Source organism: Pristis pectinata, chromosome 10 (assembly GCF_009764475.1).
Source record: "Pristis pectinata isolate sPriPec2 chromosome 10, sPriPec2.1.pri, whole genome shotgun sequence".
NCBI classification, from domain to species: domain Eukaryota; kingdom Metazoa; phylum Chordata; class Chondrichthyes; order Rhinopristiformes; family Pristidae; genus Pristis; species Pristis pectinata.
Genome location: NC_067414.1, coordinates 29714289 through 29734734, shown reverse-complemented (window position 1 = coordinate 29734734; position 20446 = coordinate 29714289). Strand labels below are relative to the sequence as shown.

General features: G+C 40.9%; 1 protein-coding gene across 6 annotated transcripts in view; it reads left to right on the top strand.

The window, feature by feature from the left end:
- eya4 (EYA transcriptional coactivator and phosphatase 4) overlaps positions 1-20446 on the top strand; it is a 343216-nt gene that overhangs the window by 248959 nt on the left and 73811 nt on the right. For all 6 annotated transcript variants that reach the window (XM_052024458.1, XM_052024460.1, XM_052024456.1 and 3 more), the window contains 3 exons: positions 4458-4540; positions 10788-10968; positions 15760-15896. In XM_052024458.1, coding sequence (XP_051880418.1) covers positions 4458-4540; positions 10788-10968; positions 15760-15896 — 401 coding nt within the window. The remainder of the gene's footprint in view (positions 1-4457; positions 4541-10787; positions 10969-15759; positions 15897-20446) is intronic.

Here is a 20446-nt window from a genome sequence, read left to right as displayed (position 1 = left end):
AGAAACTTCTCCCCATAACAGAAATTTCTAATACCAGAGGCATTGGTTTAGGGTGAGGTGAAGAGGTTTATAGGGGATCTGAGGAATGTCTTTTTGGAATCTGACTGAGAAGGTGGTCGAGGCATGTACTCACAACATACAAGAAGTATTTAGGTGAGCATTTGAATCGACGGGGCACTGAAGGCTATGGACCAAGTAGTGGTAAATGGAACTACTGTAGGTGGATACTTGATTGTCAGTTTGGACATGGTCGGCAGAAAGTCCAGCTTCTGTGCTTTATGACTCTGTGATAAGTGACAAATGTCTTATCAGGTGACCTGGTGGATCTCTGGAGCCAGTGTCCTCCTGCAGCTATTCCCCAGGAGGTTAGCACTGTCATCAGCAACATGATGGCTCATCAACAAAATTTGACACCACAGTCAGGACAGATGTAGCAGAGGGAGAAAGCAACTTGAACCCACTAAGATCTTGGCAAATGAGTTAGGCTAGAATCAGGGGCTTAAGTTTATAGAGTAAGCTCCAGAAATATTCAGGACCAAATACATTCAGAAGTTCTGTCACTGAAATTCCATTTCAGCAGATCAACCAGCTTGAAGCTGCCCTTGCCAGCACGTGTAAAATTTCACAGGATCGCAGAATAACTACAGCACAGAAGGAAGCCTTTTGGTCTAGGGAGTGCACACTGGCTCTATGCTCCCCTCCCTGCCCTCTCCCCATAGCCCTGCAAATTATTTCCTTTCAGGTGCTTTTCCACTTCCCTTTTGAATGCTACCAGTGAAGCTACTTCCACCACTCCCCATGACAGTGTATTTCACAATATTCTCTGTTCCAAGGAGAATAACCCAAGTCTATTCATATACTGTAACTAAAGTCCCTCATCTCTGGAAATATTTCAGTAAATCTCTCTGCACCCTCAGCAAAGCCTTTATATCCCACTTACAGTTCAGCACCCAGAACTAACATGATACTCCAGTTGTAGCTGAACTGATATTTTAGCAATGTTCATTATGACTTACTTCCTCTTGTACTGTGTGCCTTTGTGTATAAGATCAAAAATCCCATATACTTTGTTAACCACTTTCTTAACCTGACAATTTCAATGAGTTATGCATATGGATACTTTGATCTGGTACTCCTTTAGAATTGTACCCTTTGTTTTATATTACCTCTTCTCATTCTTGCTACTAAAATGTAATACTTCACATTTCTCAAAATCAAAGTTCCTGCCCCCAATCCACCCATCTCACAAAGCTGTCTATATCTCCTAGAAGTCAAACTAGAGTAGGACTTATACAGTGAATGGTAGCACCCTGGGGAGTGCTGTGGAACAGAGGGACCTAGGGATACAGATACATAGTTCACTGAAAGTGGCTTCACAAGTAGACAGGCCAGTGAAGAAGGCATTTGGCATGCTGGCCTTCGTCAGTCAGGGCACTGGGTATAAGAGTTTGGACATTATGTTGCAATTGTACAACACATTGGTGAGGCTGCACTTGGAGTATTGTGTGCAGTTTTGGTCACCCTGTTATAGAAAAGACATCATTAAGCTGGAAAGAGGGCAAAGAAGATTTAAGAGAATGTTGCCAGGACTTGAGGGCCTAAGTTATAGGGAGAAGTTGGGCAGTCTGGGACTTTATTCCTTGGAACGTAGGAGACTGAGAGGTGATTTTATAGAGGTGTATAAAATCATGAGGGGCATAGATAGGGTGAATGCACACAGTCTTTTTCCTAGGGAAGGAGAACCAAAAACTTGAGGGCATAGGTTTAAGGTGAGAGGTGGATACAATAACGACATTTAAAAGACATTTGAATAAGTATATGTATAGGAAAGGTTTAGAGGGATGCAGGCCAAAGGTAGACAAATGGGACTAGCTTAGGTGGTCATGGATGACTTGAGCCAAAGGCCCTGTTTCTATGCTGAATTATTCTCTGACTCTATCCATTTCACAGTCCACTATGCTTCCAATTTGTGTGTCATTTGCAAATTTGATCTCCACCCTACCACAAATATTCCCTTTGTTTTCTCCACCCCTTTCCCTTCCCTGCAACTTAAAACATGTTTGATTTCTAACTTTTTCTAGTTGTGATGAAAGGTCATTGAGCTGAACCATTGACCATTTTTCTCTCCACAGATGCTGCTTGACCTGCTGAGTATTCCCAGCATTTTTTTTTGGTTTTTCTTTCACTGCTACTATCTTTTTCCATTACGTAGCCAATTTTGTATCCATACTGATACAGGCACAATTATTCTGTAGCCTTCAACTTTGATGGCAAGCCTATTATGTAGCACCTTAAAATCCAGCTTTTGGAAGTCTAAAAGCATTACACCAGACACATTTCTCTCATCATCATCCCTACTTCATCAGAAAGTTTTATTACATTAGTTAGACTCAGTTTTCCTTTAACAAATCCATTCTGTCTTTCTCCAATCAAGCTGCAGTTGTCCAAGTGACTGCTAATTCTGTCCCTCAATATTATTTTTCTGGAACTTACCCCACTTGAAGGTTAAACTGACTAGACTGTTTAACCTCTGTAGTGTTTATCTCTATACGCTTTCTTGAAGAAGTATTTAATATCTGGAGTTTTCCAAGCCTCAAGCACCATCCTTGAATCTATAGATGTTTCAAACTTGTATAATATATAAACAGAAAATACCCAGCAAGTCAGGCAACATCTGTAGAGAGAGAAACAGTAGCAACGTTTCAGGCCAAAGACCTTTCATTGGAACTGTTGAAAGAAACTCTTAGCAAGGAAAAATTTGCCCTGCAGTTTCCTTGGAGCTATTCATTCTCCACTCTTCCAGACACGTATCCATTTATCAGGATGTGGACCCATGATGAACAACCTTCTGGGGCCAATACAGTTCTTTGAGTGATGGTGTTACTACTGTGCTGTTGGGTAGGGAGTGCCAGGATTTACGTCCAGTGATAATATATTTCCAAGTTAGGGTGATACCTCTTCCATCGGGTAGGAGATACACGTACCACCAGACTTAAGGACAGCTTCTACCCCACTGTGATAAGACTATTGAACGGTTCCCTTATACAATGAGAAGGACTATGACCTCACAATCTACCTTGTTGTGACCTTGCACCTTATTGCACTGCACTTTCTCTGTAGCTGTGACACTTTACTTTGTACTGTTATTCTTTTTACCTGTACTACATCAATGGACTCTGTACTAACTCAATGTAACTACACTGTGTAATAAATTGACCTGTACGATAGGTTTGTGAGACAAGCTTTTCACTGTACCTCGGTAGAAGTGACAATAATAGACCAAGACCAATACCAATACCAATGTCTGACTTGGAGGGGAACCTGCAGTTGGTGGTGCTCCCATTCACCTGCAGCCCTTGTTGCTAGAGGTCACTTATGCAATTTAATTAAAGTGACAGAGTGGGAGCAGCAACAAGAAAATCCAGTGAATTGGACTCAAGGGAAGTTGGATGTTCAACTGATCTCATTCACAGTTCCATCTTCACAACACTGTGTTTTAGTAGAATTGAAAATCATATAACTGCAGAAATGTTTAAGCTTTAGTTGCCAGAATGGATAGCATTTTATTTATTTGAACACAGTACTGGTGATCCTATTTCCAGTCACTCCTCAGTGTTGAATTTCCTGGGATTTTCTGTCTTTGTTTCACAGAAAGCAGGGTAGAAGGTAGAAGCCCCCATAGTAGAAGGTCAATGGAAAGCCATGCCCTTCACACAAAAAGCTATTATTACAATTTTCAGTTGTACAATGGTTGTATTGCAATCCAGTGAGTTCATATGTGGTTGCCTTTTGCTTGCACCTGTTGTGCAGGTTAAAATGAAAAAGAAGCTATTGGTTTGGAAATTCACTGGTGTTGGGGCAGGGAGTTAGAGGGTTATTGCCAGGTGTACCAATCACTGTTTTGATCAATAGCCTACCATGGCAAAATTCGGTGACACCAGAGGCCCAAGGTAACAGGCAGTACAGATGGAGTCTTCCACACTTAGGTCACTCAGTCATTACAGATTCCATGAAGGAAAGTATCAGGTAAATCCTGGACTGGCGCCGTGCTGAGATCCAGGCAGTCAAGAGCAGCAAGTGGGTGGGTTGCACGTCATCCTTACCTAGAAATATTTTTCTGGTCCTTCATGATCACTGGGTTTAAATCTTGGAACTCACAACCCAACAGCACCATGGAAGTGCTGAGAGACAGCTCAAGAAGATGGCTCACCACCAATAGGGATGGATAACAAATGCTGGCCTTGTCACAGCACCTATGTTCTGAAAAATGAATGAAAATAAGTAATGGCATAAATGTTACAGGTATTGGAGTGACTGGAAATATTGAGAGTACTTCTGCAGTCAAGAAATGCATCCAATATCATTTTGTTTCACTTCTAACATCTGCATCTGTCATTAATATTCTGATCCTTAGTTTAAGACATGTAACATTTCTAAATGTGTGTTCTTTGTTGCAGGTTCTAGTTTTGCACCATCCCCGGGTATATACGCAAGCAGCAACTCTGTTTCCAATTCAACAAGCTTCAACAGTTCCCATCAGGTATTCTCTTTTGTTAGCTATCTTTTTCTGAATGTAGAGGCAGACGGTCTGGCCATATTCCACGGATGTCATCAGCCTTTCATACCTCAGGTCACTGTCACCGTGTGCCTAACCTTTGTTTTGGCAGGCTAATCATTTTCGGCCTGGTCCTGTCTCACCCAACCTCACAGTTTCAGAAGGGGACCATAGATAACAATCATGTGGGACCCTCGGCCATTCTGTGCCCTCAAACTGAGTATGTTAAAACAACTGTAGCATTCCCATTCCTGCCAGTGACTGAGACTGGATATTTTCAAGCTGTGATCCTGACCTGTTTTAGAATTATACTTCAGTTTTTCAAAAGTAAATATCTGAATATGATATTGTGACTTAAAATAAATCTTCATTGACTAAATTTCAACATCAACTTCAAGCTTATTTCAACAGCATAATTCTTTCAACTTGTCTCCAGTTCCAAACAAAAAGCAAAAGAATACAAGTGCTGCGTATCAAAATAAAAAATAGAAAATGCTGGAGATATTCAGCAGGTTAAGCAGCATCTGTGGACAGAGGAACAGAGTTACTATAACTAATGAAAGGTCATTGACCTGAACCGTTAATTTCTTTTTCTCTGCCTGACCTTGTGTTCCTGACATTGCCCTAATACTAGTGTGGCAATAATTCTTTTCCACGGGGCAACAAAGTAATACTGAGAGAGCGAGGAAATAAAAGTTATTGGTACCACAATGGACGCCAGAAATGGGAGAAGGGAATTTAAAGGGATAGAGGATTTCCCAGGACTTTTTCATTCCTACTGCTAGACAAGGCCCCCAGCATGTAAAGGCCATCAAGAGCAAGTAATGAGGATTTATAAGAGGAAAAGTCCTTCCCCCTTTAAGATTTACAGCTGGAATGATGCCAGTGCCCTACATGTGCCAGCACCATCTCCTTGGCAGTTTCTGGAGCTGGTGGCCTCTGATGCAAGGAGGAGAAAAATGGAAAGCAAAAAGCAAAAAACTGAAGATTCTGGAAATCTGAAATGCAGCCTGGCCTGCTGAGTGTCTCCAGCATTTTCTATTTCTTTCTGAGAAATGAAGGAGGTCTCCTGATTCCGCCACTCTGGATGCCATCTGAATTCATCATGCGGGGCAAGGGTCAAATGATGAAGATGCTTGCAAGTGCAGGGAAAGTGTGTCAGTAGCTGTGCTGGCCAGGTGGGGACCTAAAATGAGGACTTCCTCTCGAACTTTCCTTGATTTCCTACTTAAATGTTCCCTTTAGGGGATAGCAACGTACAGATCTGGATACACATTGGAGCTAAAACAGAAAATGTTGAAGCACTAAGCAGGTCAGGCAGCATCCATAGGGAGAAAATTAGCATCAAAGTTTTGGATCAAGGATCTTTCATCAGAAATGGAATTGTGAGAAAAGAACCATGTTAAGAGGAGAAGGGTGGTGAGAAGAGAGAGAGAGAGAGAGAGAGAGAGAGAGAGAGATCTTTATCAGTCACATGTACATCGAAACACACAGTGAAATGCATCTTTTGCATAGAATGTTCTGGGGGCAGCCCGCAAGTGTTGCCATGCTTCCGGTGCCAACATAGCATGCCCACAGCTTCCTAACCCGTACGTCTTTGGAATGTGGGAGGAAACCAGAGCACCCGGAGGAAGCCCACGCAGACACAGAGAGAACGTACAAACTTCTTACAGCCAGAATTGAACCCGGATTGCTGGCGCTGTAACAGAGGGAATGTCTGTAATAGGATGCAGACAAAAATTATCAAGGTAGCAATTATTTTAAAAACCAAATGTAGATGGAAAAGAAAACAGAAACAAATTGAAAGAGACAAATAAAATGGAGAGACAGGAAGAAAACAGAGGTTACCTGAAATTGTTAAATTCAACATTAAATCCCAGGGGCTTCAATGTGCCCAGATGGAAGGTGAAGTGCTTTTCCTCAAGTTTTCATTGGATGTTGTGGCATCATTGGTGCAAATGTAAGAGGCTAAAGAGAGAGTAGTTGGGTTGGAAGTGGGACAGAGAATTAAAGTGACAAGCTACTGGGAATTCAGAGTTGCCCTTGAGGACTGAACAGAGATGCTCTGCAAAGCTATTGCCCAATCAGTGTTTGGTTTCTCCAGTGAAGAGGAGACCATACCATATTGTGAGCTCCAAGTACAATACATTAAGTTGGAAGAAGTGAAGTTGAATCACTGCTTCACCTAAAAAGACTGTTTGGTTCCTGGATGGTGTGGGAAAGGATGAAAGAGCGGAGGGGGGTGCGGTGCTGGTGGGGTGTTGCATCTCCCATGGTTGCATGTGAATGTACTGGAGCAAGAGGAGTGGTTGGTGGAGGTGAAAGAGTGGACCAGGTGTCATAGAAGAAATGATCCTTCAGAAAGCTGAAAGGAAGGGGAAGGTGTGTCTGTTGGTGGAAATAATGGAGAATGATCCATTCAGCGAGGAAGTTGGTGGGGTGGAAAGTGAGAACCAGGAAGCCCTACTTTTGTTCTCACCAGGAGGAGAGGTAGTGAAGCAAAAGTGCAGGAAACAGAGTAGATGTGCCTGGGTATATTGATGCACTCAGGACAATATTGAATTTAACAATCTCAAGTAACCTTTCCATTTTGTTTTTCTCCCTCTCTCCATGTATGTGGCTGTACCTTTCTGTTTCAATTTTTTTCTTTTTTGTTTCCAACTGCCATTTTTTTTTGAAGTATCTGTTACCTTGATAACTTTTGTCTCTACCATAACACAGACACTCCCTTTATCCTCACCATTTCTCCCGACCCTCTCTGCAACTTCACAGGCTTGTCTGCTCCAGTTATGGTGAAGGGTGCTCAACAGGAAATATCAACTGCTTCTCTTTCCATGGATGCTACCTGACCTGCTGAGTGCTCCTAGGATTCTCTCTTTTTATGGACTTCCAATATCTATAGTTTTTTGCTCCAGTTACACGTCAGAGCTCTCTCTCTCTCTCTCTCTCTCTCTCTCTCTCTCTCTCTCTCTCTCTCTCTCTCTCTCTCTCTCACACCACACACCACACACACACACACACACACACACACACACACACACACACACACACACACATTAGGCATTAAAATATTTAATAAAAAGGGAAGGCAGAATCTCCATTATCTAAACATTTATGTTAAGGTCAATTAGGTTTATAATATTGTCAGGGGGTTCAACAAGCTCCTTGAACACTTTGAAAACCAGGTTGATTTTGCTGTGGATTTAGAATGCATAGAGCACCAAACTACTTTGAACATAAGAACCTGGACACACAGTGGTGTTGCTTGGAATTCAATTCTCTCCTCTGTGAGGGGTTTTCATGTTCTTCCAATGAATACATTTCCCCTGGATGCTTCAAGTTTCCCCCCACATCCCAAAGACATACTGGTGGGTAGGTTAATTGGCCACTGAAATTTGGTCCAATTCTGTAGGTGAGTGGTAAAATCCGAGAGGTGTTGATCAGAATGGGTTATAGGGACAATTAATGGAGAATGTTTCAGCTAGTATAGAATCGATAGGCTGAAATAGGCTCCTTCTATGTTATAAGAAAATATGGAAAAAATGGAACTTGACTATTAGAAGCAAAGGGATACCATTCAGCCCCTCGAGCCTTTTCGACCATTTAATAAGATCATGGCTGATCTTTGAGTTCTGTGTCACTTTCCTGCACTAACCCTATATTCCTTAAAATCTAATAATTTATTAACTTCTTATCTTGACTATACTTAGCAACTGAACTTCCACAACTCTTTTGGATACAATATCCCAAATATTCACTACCCTCTGGAAGAAGAAATCTCAGTCCTGAATGGCTTACACCTTATTTTGTGATTCTCCTATGGTTCTAAACACTCCATCTGGAGAAAACAGCATCTCTGCATCATTCCATGTCAAGCCCCTTAAGAATGTTGTACTTTTCAATGAAATCACCTCTCATTCTTCTCAGCTCAAGAGAACTTAGGCCTAGTTTGCTTAATCTCTCCTCATAAGACAACCATGCTTCACCACCACCCCCCCCCCCCCCCCACCCATCCCAGGGATAAATCTGCTTGAAGTCAATTTGGCCCTTTACTCCATCCAAAGCTGTGGTCACTTGTCAAGGATGCCTAAATGGCAGCATAAATCCAGCTTTATTTTGCAGTTGTTGCATGTAACTAAGACCATGGAAATTGTCACTGTAACCTTCGGGGCTTGTGCTTTATGCACACTGGGATTCAGAGCAGAATATTACATGACCGCATCAAACCCAACGTTCATTAATTAAATTTTTCAGTCAGTTCCTTATTAGAGTAGGCAAAAAAAACCCCGCAAATCGAGAGATTTATTGTACTTGTGTACTTGACGATTACTATTTTTTACTTCATGCATGTAGATATTCGGTAGCTTTTTAAGTACCTGTTTCATGGACTACGGAAACCATGCATTTTTTAGGGAATAATTGGTTAAATATTCTACACCTTGCACAATAATATATTTTACAGCTAAGAATGCCACATCTAACAATGAAAACTAGGTCATGAGTACAGTGTGCACTCATAACTAATGGTTCAGATATTTACCAGGTATTATTCAGACTGGTGTGGGATTCATTCCCCCACCGTTCCTTTACTAAAGAGCATATCCTCCAATGGCCTGCCACCAGTTGCCCCCGTGGTTGCTGGTCCTTACAGACTTTTTATCAAAGAATAGGCAAGCAAGCACAGCCCTCCAGGACTAGTGAATGTGAGGAGACAAATCAGAGCTTTCTGGCATAAGACCCAGACTGGCCCAGCCCCATACCAGCCCTTAGTCCCAAGTGTTGTGAGTTGGAGATTGTGGGGTAAGTGGCAGTATAAGGGGAAAGGGGGTGGAGGTTGGGTAGTGAAGAAGGGAAGAGAAAGAGGGAGACTCACATGGTTGTGGGGGTAAGGGAAGGAAAAAGCGAGAGCCTCACATTGTGGATGGGGGCGGGGATAAGCTAATGAATGCCTGAACGTGCATAGATAGAACATAGAACACTACAGCACAGTACAGGCCCTTCGGCCCACAATGTTGTGCCGACATTTTATCCTGCTCTAAGATCTATCTAACCCTTCCCTCCCACATAGCCCCCTATTTTTCTATCATTCATGTCTATCTAAGAGTCTCTTAAATGTCCCTAATGGGGACAAATGGCCACTTCCATAATCAATGAGAAGGAGAGCCCATAGCTCACTGAGGGAGCACTGTGGGACACTATGGCTAACCTGATTTCAGGAAGGAGCTTGCCTGGGGCCACAGTCAGTCCATAACTGCCTTGGACCAGGAAAGAGCTGATGACAGCACAGGTACTGCAGCCTACACACAACCATACAGTGCTCTACACAGTGACGACTCTTAGAATGCATTTAAAAATGTTGCTTCTTAGCAGATCAACTGGTAAAAATGCATTCATTTGTGAAGGGCAGTCAAGGGGCATTGATCATAGGGGCCAATTTATCTAATATCTGACATGCAAAGGACTGGAGACTTGTGGGCTTAAGGCCAACATAGACAGGATGGTAGTTTACAGTCAGGAGGCTGCATGGATGACATCAATCCACTGGGGGCTGGATGATGCACTCAAGGGCACTGTGGTAAAAGAGTGCACCTATGGCATGCAGCTGGTGACCTTGGACCAGCTGGTCCTCAAAAGATCTGCCTTTTTGATCTTACTGAGGAAAAAATGACACAAACATTTTCTTATTTTGTTACTTTGCTCAAGTGACCATTTCTCATGGTAATATAGTCTGCCTAACCATTAAAGCAATCACAACGTACTTGCAGGTGCATTTCCAGGAAGGGTCCTAGACTCAGAAACTGGGAATGCAAAGCCCATTCAATTTCGTGCCTTCTGCCCAGCAGAAGGTCACTGAAATTAGTTGTTCTTTTGCCTCCACTGTCAATTCGTGCACCCATACCTAGAATATGACCTCGGTTAATTAAGGATATATCTTTTAAATGATATGTACTGATTGCCCAAGTTTGACTTTATTCTGCTCATTGTGTTTCATTTATGGTCAGGTTGATAATTGTATGGCTTGATTGGTATTAGTATTGGTATTGGTTTATTATTGTCACTTGTACCGAGGTACAGTGAAAAGCTTGTCTTACAAACCGATCGTACAGGTCAATTCATTACACAGTGCAGTTACATTGAGTTAGTACAGAGTGCATTGACGTAGTACAGGTAAAAACAGTATATGATTGGCCAGATACAAGAGACATTACTTCAACCGATTGTTTTTATTTAGGATTATCCTGGCTACACTGCATTTGGCCAAAACCAGTATGCACAGTATTATCCATCTGCAACATATGGTACATATATGACCTCAAATGATACTGTTGACGGCACCTCTTCAACATCAACAACATACCAGCTACAAGATCCTCCCAATATCCCTGGTCAACCAGCCACAGATCTTCCTGGAGGTAAAGGATTTCCTTTCTATTTGTACTGTAGTCAATCTTTCAAGACCACTGGAAGATAAAATATCTTCAAGCTTTTGACAAAGAATAAAGTGCCTGTTTTAAATTAGCTCAATAACAGATTGCATTTTTGATTATTGGTGTCTTTTAACTATTCTTCATACTGCAAACTGCTGGCAACGAACCTTTAATCTATATTTCACCATTGTAACATCCAAGCAACGGAACTCAGATAAATTTAATTCTCCTGCAGTTTATGGATTTTTTTTGCTGTTGTCAGGACCTTTTGCAGTTGTATAAGTTCAAGGTACTGCTTTGAAAGTGTTGATTGGGGGTAGGGGGAAAACAGAAAATTCAGCAGCTTGGTTTACACTTGTCAAAACAAACCCTTTACTGCTGACTACTGCACTTGATCCTCTAAAGCAGAAACATGTATTTATGTAGTTAGACTGACAGAGGGAAAGCTAGTGCCTCAGATTTGGATATTTTGTTAAATGAGTTCCAGTTGGTACAGTAAAATGCAACAGACACAAAGACATGCACGTATACCGATGGCAATTTGGTTGTGTGGGTGTAACACAGCAAATTGCCTTTGGTCCAAGTGGAGAGCAAAGCACAGAAGACAATAACCAGTGTTGTTGATAGATTTGTATGGTTCAGCATTTTATTATATGGTGTGTGATGTTGAGGTTTAGCCATAAAGTGAATACAGCCAGCCTGAGTTAAACAGAAGCAGGTTTCCAATTTAGTAAATAACTAACACACAATGACACAGTAAACTATCTGAAGCACAGTACAGATTGAAAGAGACAACAGAAGTATGATGTGTTTATTTCTGTTTCCAGTGAAGATGTTTTAATTTTTAATTCAGTTTTACATTCATTTTATGGTAAATAGAGCTATCTTCAACCGTACTGGTTGCACTTCATCATGTGAAGTCTCCATAATAAATTTAAAATGAAACTAGTGCTTTCTATTAATGTCAGTGTGAAAACAACATACTCTGTATTATTCCAGAGTTTGACTGTTTCAATTGAGGGTATTTGAACTCTGATATCAAAGTTTTCTCAAGAAAGTGGAACATTCTTGAATCTAAAGTCTCTATTTTTTTCCAGTTGTCTTTGGCAACCTTACAGATTTTTGATTAAGGAAGCTTATCATTCTTCTTCAATCACAGACATTTTCTTTTTCCATTCCAAAGAGTTAGACTGTTTTTCATTATTGAGACATAACAATAAGTGCTTTAAAACCTGTTCTGTTTCCTGTTAACATTTTTCTGTAACACCCTTCAGTTGCACTCACTAAACATGGATAATTATGTGGGATCTCTGGTCTGTGTGGTCTTTAGTTGATCTCTCTACCTCAGATGCACATCCAGTAATGGTCACTGTTGGGCAACAATACTTAAAAAGAAATGCATAGTAGAAATGCAATTAATTTTTTTAAAATAATGTAACTTGCAAGTCTTGCAAGATTTCCTAAAATGTATCTGTTCATTTTTTTCATTAACATTATTAACAATTTTAATATTTAGTCTGGATTAATGTTGATACATGAAGATCCACAGAACATATGTAATCCATTTTAGTGCAGCTATGCTCGGTATTCATATGTGTAGCTTTATTGGAAAGGTAAACAACATGAAGTTGGCTGCAGCTGGAATGGAGTACTGAGTACAGTTCTGGTCACTGCAATTCAAGGTATAATTGCACTGGAGGGAGTGCTGAAGAGATTTACAAAGACATTGCCAGTACTTGAAAATTGTAGCTATGAGGAAAATGGATAAACTAGGTTTTTTTGGAGGCTGATGGGAGACTTAATTGAGGTCTATAAATTATGAGGGACTAGAGAGAGTAACACAGAAGGACCTAATTACTTTAGCAGAGTGGTCAAAAACCAAAGGTATAGATTTAAAATAATTGGTAGAAGGATTAGAAGGTAGATATAAAAAATTTCCACACAGAGGGTCTGGAAATCAGTCCCTGGAAGGGTGATAGAAGCAGAGATTCTCATCACATTTAAGCAGTATTTGGATGTCTATGTGAAAAACCATGAAGTGCAAGGTAATGGACCTGGTGCTGGAAGGTAGGATTAAGCTGAACAGCTTTTGTTCAACTGGCACAGACATGACGGGCCAAATGGCTTCTGTATGATTATATTGTCTACGATTCTGCGGCATGTTTCGGTTTTTTTGTGAATGTAGTACAGTGAACTGAGTGGAAGAGTATCATAAGCTGCACTGTTGGGGTAAAACTGCATTCCTCACAATGTCTTAGCTATCCAGGGTTTATAACTTGATTTTAGAGATGGGGTGGATTTTTCACTTGTGGAAGTCAAGCAGTGAGAGTGGTCCTTAAGGATTAGGTATTCTCCTTTAAGTGGCAAAGTCACTCCAAACGAAAAGTTTAGGGTCTGAGTCTTGGGCACTGCCGATAGTTGAGCATGGCAGAGCCATTGGGTTAGGGTGAAGCAGATTCCCTCAAGATTCTGCAGATCACAATTGCAGTAAAACTGTTATGGGGCAGAATCTATACGGTAAAACATGTTGTTGGTGGTAGTAAGTGGAGTATCTAGGTGAGTGGTTGATTGGTGCAGGAGTTGATCTTCGCACAACAAAGTCTGTAACTAGAGGAAGAGTTACCTTAAGTTTGCTCAGAGAAGATTGTGCAGCAGTGCCACAGACCATATGTTGCAAGTCAGCATTCCACAAAGCGCTGTTCGCTGCCTGGTACGCATTTACTGCTGATCCATGCAGTTCTTGCATTGCTTACCACGCATGCCACACATTCATGCTGCAACTTCCAACCAAAACCCTTGACACACTAACATCTTTAAAGAGCTTCACACATCAAATCAGTTTAACAGAACTTGGCTGCTTGATTTACTTTCATACGCTGGCATGCAGGGAATCCAGCTATGTGCTCTCGAAACATCCCCCCTCTCAACATTACTTTTGTATAAAGGCAGGACAGGGTTTCTCACAACAGGAGGGAGCAGGCCCACCTGAATAGAAAGCCTTGCAATTAAAGCAAGTTTTGTTGATTAGGAGTGAAAGCATAGAAGGATTGAGAGTAGGCAAAGTGGAAAGTAATCCTTAGTTTTGCAAGAGTTTATTTATTTGCAAGAGTTGGTTTATTATTGTCACGTTACCGAGATACAGTGAAAAACTTTTGTTTGCATGCCATCCAGACAGATCATTTCAAACATAAGTAAATTGAGGTGGTAAAAAGAATGCAGAATATAGTGTAGCAGCTACAGGCAAAGTGAAGTGCAGGTAAACAAATAAAGTGCAAGGGCTACGTCAAGGTAGTTTTGGAGATCAAGAATTCATCTTGAATGTATGAGGGGTCCGTTCAGGAGTCTGATAACAGCGGGGTGGAAGCTGTCCTTGAGTCTGGGGTATGTGCTTTCAAGTTTCTGTAACTTCTGCCCAACAGGAGAGGGGAGAAGAGAGAATGATCAGGGTGGGAGGAGACCTTGATTATGTTGGCTACTTTACCGAAGCAGCGGGAAGTGTGGACGGAGTCAATGGAGAGGAGTGTCATTCCACCATTTTATTTCTTCATCAACTCACTCACTCATGTCTAGGCATATGCTGAAGGACAAAACTATCAGGCAATAAGTAAACATCTCACTGGTGGAATCGTAATATACATACCTGCTTGGATTTTTTTTTTCATTTTATACACATAATGAAGCTTCCACATTGAAAACCTAAGCAGAAATTTGATAGAAGAGTTTTGAAGGAGATTCAGGCAAGGTCGCTAAAAGTGTGGAGCTGAAAATCCATAGATGTGATATTCCAGCATAAAATACAGATGGGACACCTCAGTTTAATATTATAGACAAATGTTTGTTTCACCAGCAGTGTTTCTGTATTCCTGTGCCTGCCCACCCTTGGGCTGGTTACCTACCTATTACTCTTCTCCTCCACCAGAGATACGACTGCATTTCCTCAGTGGCCCCACCTGGCCTCACTTCTTCCAGCTGATAGGCTTTTTTGCATGCTCTCACCATTGCTTATACTGGACCATTGCCAGCATAGGAAGTCTTGGCCTCAGAGTCCACCAAATATTGACCAAAATACTAATATGATCTCTGATCCAATCTCCCATAAAAATAATGCAGGAGAACTTTTATGTTCATTAGTGAGGGCATAGCAGAGCTTTGGTTTAAAATCTCATCCCAAGGACATCACCTTCAACAGCATAGTGTTCCCTGAGTAATATACCCATGGGTCAGCCTAGACTTTGTGCTTAAGTGTCTGGTGTGGGACTGAAGCCACAGTTTTGTATCTGGAGATGAGAGTGCTGCCAAGTAAGCTATGGCTCACAAAGTTATTGCAGTTGCACTGACCTCTGTCAGACTTACAACAACATACCAGAAGTCCCTAATTTTCAGGCACAATTTCTCTCAGCTCTCCTGTGGCACAAGTTTTGTGCTAATAGAAATATTGCTGATTGTGAATTCACTCCAGTTGTCTCCTGTATTCTTAGAGAGTCCATACAAATATATACAGCAAATGAATAAAAAGTGAAAGCTACACATCACAAAAATTTAATAGTCTGGCTGTGACAACAGTTAAATAAATTGCCTAACTGTTTGTTTTTCTGTGCCTGGTGTATTTTCTTTATACATAATTATTCAGCTGCAGAACCGCTGTCAAACTGAATGCAGTGCAATCATCAGAAATCACTTTGTTCCTGCAGCAGTGTGAACTTGTGGTTGACACTCATTCCTCGTGTGGAGAAAAACTCAAGGTGATGGTTGCAATCTGAATGGTTGCTTTTACAGGGGAATTTGACACAGTGCAGAGACCATCAACACCAATCAAAGACCTGGATGAGCGAACGTGTAGGAGTTCAGGGTCGAAGTCACGGGGAAGGGGAAGGAAGAATAATCCATCACCACCTCCTGACAACGACTTGGAGGTATGCCTTGACTTTAATTGATGAAAACTTTAAGATTGCACATATTTTGGTATAAAGGTTAAATGGAAGACATCATTATATTAATGCAGAACTACAAGCTGAGCATTCTTCCCCAGAACCTGGTTCATAATAAATGTTTTCAGCTAAGGTAACGTTAAGTTGCTGTGAAGTGATTTTTATTCCATAGTGCACGAAAATTAAGCAGAATGGCTCAGCGAGCATAGTTTTCAGAAGGCATATTATCTTCCTTTGCTTTCTGGAGAGGAAGGAATTGGAATAAAATTATTAATAGTGAACAGCTGCAAAATTAAAAGCTGCTGAAAGTAGTTTAATTGCCGACTATAACATCTAACACTTTTGTTGCTTTATTTCTCATCTGTAGACCACACAAACATTTATTTTACATAATACACATCTAAGAGTATTAGAGTAGACATTGCAAACTAAGATTTGTCAAGATTTCATTCTGGTTTAAATTGTGCATTGCCATCATAAAGAGTTGGATGCTAATATAAGGGGCAATAAAAACAAATAAAGCACTATCAGAAAATTGATCATTTTGCACTGGTTTTGAATGTTTTCCATCAAACCTTTATAATGAATTTACCCTCACCTCGCTCCTGCCTGCCCGCCATCACTGAACACCTTCCCAAAAAGATGATTACTTATTAAATGAACTATCTACTGTGGTTACTGAGCCATAAAAATCAGAGATTTTTGGTTCTTTTCCCAGATTGAACTGCATTAGTCACTGTCAATTAAGGCAAAGTTCAGAACTAAACAGTTGACTGCTGCATGAATGAATAATGAGTTGGAAAACTACTCCTACAGGACTCAAAAAGAAGGGATTTGTGTGTGAACAAGGCACGATGTTAGAATTGGACTAGACTACAAGGCAATGAATAAACAACCTAATAATGCTCAATGTAGTGTTGTATTTTATTCATGGGTTGTGGACAACTGTTTCTGCAAGATTATGGGTAAACAGTCAAATTATAACCTTGGCTTGAAATAACATCTTAGGGATTGGGGAGTGATTTGTTGGGGTTGGGGGTTGGCGAAACCAATAATCAGGGGAATGGATATAGGAAAGATCATGGCTTAGATGGGAGAGGCAATGAGGGTGGGGTGATTTGGACAGGCCATTGGGAAGAAGGAGCCTGTTAAAATTGTTTCTTGGTGTTAAATTTATATTAGGCTCCCAAATGGACCAAATATTATAATAAGGTCTCAAGATTGGGACGCCGACATTTCACGTTCTACTCACCATTGTAAATTTGGCAGTGTTACAATATTTCTTCTGCATATACTTTTAACCCTACTGTTCTACCATTTGTTGCAAGAGTAGTGTAATTCTCCCCATAATGTCAGGAAAGGAATAAGCAATTAATGATAAAACTGAGTGAACTTCTTAAATCTCAATTAGTTGTAACAATCAATTAACAAGTAGCACTTTTAACAATTACAAAGCCAATCAATCCTCTACTTTGGTCTTATAAATCATTGTATTTTAAATTGGGAAAGTAAAATATCGTTGTTTAGAAATCAGACAGGTTGGTTAAGTATGATCCTATCAGGAATGAGATGAGGCAGGACTCTTTCAGTACACAATTCTGGTATAACGTACTCTAACACAGTACAAATATCTTTTTGGCTAATTTCACATCTTTTTTGCAGAGAAACCAAATGGGTGCTAAGCCTCTCCAGCCTACTGCACCAAAATGAGTGAAATCCAACTCCTGAGCAATTATTTTTTATGTAAATAATTGTCTGTCCAGAACTAAATCAACAGCGTCAATGGAGCCTCTGATATTTCAGGGCTAGTGTATGAATCCAACACACACAAGACTGAACCAGCAAAGAGCTAGTGACAAAGTGGATATACTAAGTTAGGACAAATTGGTGATCAAGTGAAATTTAAGGATGGGAAGAACCTGTCTTGGCCAGTAATTTATCATCTAGCTATCTGTTATTTCAAACAATATATAAGCTCAATTGTAATTTTCTTTCTCAGTTCAAACAACATTAGCATTATGTAAGGATGAGTGAACTACACAGGTGAAGGAGCTATTGATAACAAGAAACAATACTTAAGTGATGTCACAGGTGAAATATTGAAACAGATGTCCTACATGGGAGGTGCAAAATTACAGAAACATAACTTGAACTTACTAATACTGGATTTACATGGATTTACTGTTCAGAATATTCAGATAGTGTGACTTGATACTTTAAATGCATTTGGACACAATTTCCTGTAATAAAAGAGTACAAAAACTAAAAGCTATTTTTGATTATGTGATGGCAGACATCACAAAGTGCAGTGTTGTGTCAAGCAGGGTTAAATGGTGCTGGAGTAAGTGAATACAAGATGGGGAGAATTGCAAACAGAATGGGGAAGGTGGATATAGACAAGAGGGAGAAAGAGGAACTGGCAAATAAGGAGTGATTATGAGGGAGAAATAGATGACAATAGAGGAATGATATAGAGACCGAAATGGAAAAACCAAGAGAGTTAAGCTAATGGCAACAGAGCTCATTTTCCCTGTATCAGACCCCACAGGTTAATCTCAGTGAATGGTGGAAAGAATCGCTCTGAGCACCCATTTCATCCTGCAAACAGGGTGTTTCCTCTCAGCAAGTTGGAGGGGATGAGGTGAACTTGCATCCTGCAAAGCCGGATCTCAACAGTGGAGGGTGTGAACAGTGTTAGTCCACAAAACAGCTCCGCTCCTGTCTCAGTCCATCCAGGGCTAACACAATACTGGAGTGGAGGGCAGGTGCAAGTTTGGGGCATAAAGTTGATGGAATGAGGTGTGAGTGAAATCAGGGGTGTGAATGGAATCTGTGTCAGAAGGTTTCAATATTAAAGCTCCTTGGAGTTAAGGAGGCTTTGTTTATTCACTCATGGGATGTGGATATCACCCACAAGTCACCCAGCATTTACTATAACACACTCAAAATGCTGCAGGAACTCAGCAGGTCAGGCAGCATCTATGGAGGGAAATAAACAGGCGACGTTTCGGGTCAAGATCCTTCATCAGGCTAATCAGGTCTCAACCTGAACCGTTGACTGTTTATTTCCCTCCATAAATGCTGCCTGACCTGCTGAGTTCCTCCAGCATTTCGTGTATGTTGCTCCAGATTCCAGCATCTGCAGAATCCCTTGTGAATCTATTGTCCTTCCTTGATTACACTCTGAACTGAGAATCTTGCTCTGGGAGCAATTACAAGTCAACTAACCAAACAAGTGGCTGGATCTGGAGTCACATAGGCCAGTAAGGATGACAAACTTCCTTCCTTGAAGGATATTACTGAACCAGATTAACTTCTTTAAAAATCCAATCATTTACGAGTTACCATTCCTTATGCTAGCCTTTTATTCTAGTCACGTGAATTTAAATTTGAACTCACGTCTGATAACCAGTGGACCAGACCCATTGTTTATTGGTTCTATAACTTACCCAGTGTAGTACCCTACCCTCACCTCAAGACTAGATTCAAGAGGAGAAATTGGTTTTCCCGGAAAGGGATAAGGATTGATGTTCATTGTACATACTAATGCTCAGCATGGTTGGGAGGGTGCCTAATATTATTGTTACATGCAGCGGTTTAAAGGGTGGTGTGGGTTGCAATTAGAGTGCAGGGCCAGCCAGGTGCACAGTGGGACAGCAAACATTGTTTATGGGCCATGGCCTGGAGGCTAGAGTTGAAACCACGGAAGGGTGAAGGAGATCACAGCATTGGGCCTATGAGTGGAGTTAATGACATTGGTAGACAAGGATGAATCAGCTGTGGGTCCTGGGATTTGATTGGGCAGATTGACTGCCTTTGTTAAAATGGTGGGATGACTTAACAACGAAATGCACAACTAGGAAAGCTGTCGGGGAAGAAGAGGATGGAGAGACAATAGACCACAGCAGCAGGACAGACGGTAGCAGCAAAAGCAGCAGATGAATTTGCAACTGTGCCAGTACATGAATCAAGAAGTGAACTAGATGATGGGTGCAAGAGACTCGACAGGGCTCAATATCATAGGTAGGAGGACAGGCATGGGATGGAGGTTTAGTCTTACAGCTTGAACAGATGTAGGAACCAGAAAGAAAAATGTATGTTTTAAGGTTATATTTTGAAAATAAACAGTAAAGAATAAGTTACTTTTTAATTACCTCAATAAGTTACCCAGTAGTCAGAGTCTGCTGCATTGTCATTAGAGACTCAGGGAGCAGAAGTGAGTGTAGTCACTATTACTAAGGAGAAGGTGCTTGTGAAGCTGAAAGAATCACTAGGTTTAGGAAAGGTTCCAGAGGAGTGGAAAATTGCAAAAGTCACTCCACTTTTTAAGAAGGGAGGGAGGCAAAAGACAGGAAATTATAGGCCAGTTAGCCTGACTTCAGTGGTTGGTAAGATGTTCGAGTCCATTATTAAGGGTGAGGTTTCGGGATACTTGGAAGCACATGATAAAATAGGCTGAAGTCAGCATGGTTTCCTTCAGGGGAGATCTTGCCTGACAAATCTGTTGGAATTATTTGAGGAAGTAACAGGCAGGA